The 3,659-nt window shown below is 33.9% G+C and overlaps 1 protein-coding gene across 1 annotated transcript in view; it reads left to right on the top strand.

Annotated features, from left to right (window-relative positions):
• Positions 1-3,659, top strand: part of LOC119593166 (ATP-binding cassette sub-family D member 2-like) — a 22,603-nt gene that overhangs the window by 14,424 nt on the left and 4,520 nt on the right. The window contains exons 2-7 of the mRNA XM_037942138.1: positions 188-360; positions 964-1,138; positions 1,299-1,408; positions 2,067-2,241; positions 2,989-3,117; positions 3,486-3,600. Of these exons, the coding sequence (XP_037798066.1) occupies positions 188-360; positions 964-1,138; positions 1,299-1,408; positions 2,067-2,241; positions 2,989-3,117; positions 3,486-3,600 (877 nt within the window). The remainder of the gene's footprint in view (positions 1-187; positions 361-963; positions 1,139-1,298; positions 1,409-2,066; positions 2,242-2,988; positions 3,118-3,485; positions 3,601-3,659) is intronic.

The raw sequence follows: 3,659 nt of genomic DNA, 5'->3' as shown, positions 1-3,659 counted from the left end.
AATTAGAATTTAAGTAATGTTCTGAATTTAGTTCTTATTTGAACTTGTGATCGCATTGTTTGCCTAATCTATATGCCATAATACATAATAACATTGACATCCTCCAGTATTATCAGTGGGTGTATGTGCAGTTGCAGTGTGATTTCCCTCCATCAGAGTTCAAGACCAAATGCCTTGATTGTTTCAGGTCCAGTGTTAGGAACACTGGTGATCATACTGACCGGAAGAATCCTAAGGAAAGTGTCACCCAAGTTTGGATCTCTTGTGGCAGAGGAAGCTCACAGGAAAGGCTACCTGAGAGCTATTCACTCCAGGATTATCACAAATGCTGAAGAGATTGCTTTCTATGGGGGACACAAGGTGGGTACTACAAGGGAAATGTTGCTTTGTCTTTTTTCTCTTTGATGTGGATGGACACATGCACAGATCTAAGTTCATGGACACACTACATTGACACTGAAGACAGATACTATCTTGACTAGGTGCAATTAACAAATATTCTATTGCAGTTACAGATATTTACTCTTATCCTTACTTACTAACATTAATATGTTTATGCATTCCTCTGTAGCATCACTTCTCAGTAATACAGCCACATACTTTCATTCTTTATATAGATATACTTCCTATTCTATTTTTTCTAGTTCCTTATTGAAATAAATTTACTTGCTTCCTTATACAGATATCTGTAACATGTGTTTCTGAAGTAAATACCATTGGATTGGAGACTTTATATTAATGAAGTGAGTCAGTGTATGCTCAGCTTAAAGATGAAGTGCCTTAATTAATTAGCATTACTGGTCCCAAGAATGATTGTTTTAGACCATCTAAATATCTTGGTTTCAATTAGTTTTCTGACTTTGACTTTCAGCTAGGTGGATAATTCATATTGTAGGATATTTTTTACCAATTATTTACATTGATTTGGAACCTATTAAATTGCTCTTTTAACTCATTTCCCAGGTAGAGCTTAACATCTTGCAAGGGGCATATCAGTCACTTGTGAAACAGATGGGTGTTATCTTCAACAAGCGACTGTGGTACATCATGTTAGAACAATTCCTCATGAAGTATGTTTGGTCTGGAGCAGGAATGGTCATGGTATCCATACCTCTTCTGACATCAACCAAAAATGAATGTATGTGGATGCTTGTCAGTGGTTATCACCAAACAGTTTCTGTGAATTTTTATTAAAAATTTCTTGTGTAACTCTACATAGCCATTATATTTTGCACCAAAAAGCTTAGATTATGTTTTTTTTATTTGAATAATTTTTACATTAATTACTTACTAAACAGCTGGTGAATCAGATGGAGGAGTGTCAGACAGAACGCAATATTTCACCACAGCCAAGAATATGTTAGCATCTGGTGCTGATGCAATAGAACGTCTTATGACATCATATAAGGTAAGATGCTTTTTTGCTATTCCTTTGTTGATAAGAAAGGGTAATGATCATAAAATTACAGTCATGGTTTTAAAGAGAACTGTGCTACTTACAATTTATGTCTAATGCTTTTGCAAGTCTTGCTTTTTAATTCATACTTGTTTGGATAATTGATATGCTATAAGCAGGTGATATTAGATGAATAGGGCTAGGAGTAAGTATGTTTTTCATATGATTGTAAACATTGATAACTTTAACACCATATCCTATGAATGGATTATGTATTAGGTCTCTTGCTACATTACATCTTGCAACCTCTACACTAATCAGTATTTTGTATCAGTGTTCCTGTTGTGATAAAATAATTCTGTTATTTTTATTTTGTGTTCAGAAGTGACTAATAGTATTGTTTCTTTTCAATTAAGTTAGGAAGAGAGATTGGTAGTTATGATGTGGGTACAGAAACTACAATAATAACTATTATTTTATTAATTATAAGTCCTTACTAAAGCTACTAGACCTATTTGAGTACATAAAGTTTCACACTACTTAATATGATACTATTAGTTTTATTGCAGGTATAGAGTAAAATTATTTGTGGCTCACACACAAACTTTTACAACTGCATTACATGATGAATAGCTCAAATCAGTTTTACAACTGAAGAACAATTTTTCAGGAAATTGTAGAGTTGGCAGGATATACTGCTCGGGTTGGGAACATGCTAGAGGTATTTGAGGATGTGCAGTGTGGAAGATATCAAAGACCAGCTGTGATGAACAACGGAAACAAACAGCCAGAGAGAGGAATAGGGGCTAACCTCATCCTCAAAAATGGCATGCCTGTTATTAATGGTCAGTTCTCTTCCTTCACTTCTCATGTACTGACCAAAGGTGCCTCCTTGGACACACTTTTCTTTCATTCACTTTTTGTGCTTCTCTAATTTGCAGCAAGGATTGACTTCATCTTTATTTCACTTTTTTACTTGTGTCAGAATCCTGCTTGCATAAGATATCTTTAGTAATTTTTTTATAGCGGTTTGCTTTTAGATATTGGAGAGAAAATAGATGAATTATTTTGTTCCTAGTCTCACCTGGATTTTCATGGCAGTATTTGTTGGGTAAAGAGATTTGATTTAAACTAAGGCAGCAACTTCCATCAGCAGCATGATAAAGATAGACATATTTTGCCTTACCTGTTACTTCTCATACTTGATTTCTGTCTGTTTTCTTACCATTTTCTTTATATTTATGTAATCACTGATAAAACTTATAAATTGGTTCTGTATAAAATGTGCATTCTGGCTATAATCAGGGATCATCTTTTCCCTGGTACTGTAGTGCATGGTAGACCCTTCCTGTTTTACCCCATGAAATTCCTTGTTTACCTTTGATCAGACTGTAAAGGAAGAAACTTGCTCTTCATTGGATATTAAAGTGCAATAAACCAGGATATTTAAAACTACATAAAAAAATTGTTTCATAAAATTCATTACATATGAAGATTGTTCTTATTCTATGTTAATATTTTAAGACTAGATTTATGATATACTGTTACTTGTTTCCATATTAATAAATTGAAATCTTTATTTAACTATTCAGGTATTGTGACAGAGAGCATAGATGGCACCATTCTCATAGAAGAAGTACCCATTGTAACACCAAACTGTGATGTTGTCGTTCCATCCCTCACTCTTACTGTGACGCCTGGAATGCATCTCCTTATTACTGGTAATATCACCGTTACACTTTGACGCGGAAACTCACTAATATTGAGATCTGGAAAGGTATCCAATTAGCACAAACCAAAATTCTGGAAAGGCACAACCTATTCCTAAAAGGAAAGAATTCTAAGGTATAAACCAGAATTGTCAATACTTACTAGTAGTGGTATTTTCATTGTTGTTTTTAGTACCATAGTTATGATTTTGACATTAACAGTTCAAATTATTTGAACTGTAGTTAATAACAAATTTTTCCTTACATGAAGAAGTGACAATCTTAGAATCAGTGCATCATATACCATAATGTATTATTTATGGGAAATTTTTTGTTTCTTCTTTTTGTGAAAGTATTATTTGTTGCTAATTTTATTACAGGCCCTAATGGCTGTGGAAAGAGCTCGCTGTTCCGTATTCTTAGTGGTTTGTGGCCTGTGTACAGTGGACACCTTCAGAAGCCAGTCACCTCGGACATGTTTTACATTCCACAGAGGTAAGTTTTGTAGTGTATAATGATTCACATTTAGAAATTTTCTTAGTTAATCAGGAGTG

This window comes from Penaeus monodon, chromosome 31, assembly GCF_015228065.2.
Source record: "Penaeus monodon isolate SGIC_2016 chromosome 31, NSTDA_Pmon_1, whole genome shotgun sequence".
Lineage (NCBI taxonomy): Eukaryota > Metazoa > Arthropoda > Malacostraca > Decapoda > Penaeidae > Penaeus > Penaeus monodon.
Note: the sequence above shows the minus strand (reverse complement) of the source record. Positions and strands in the feature narration are given on the sequence as shown.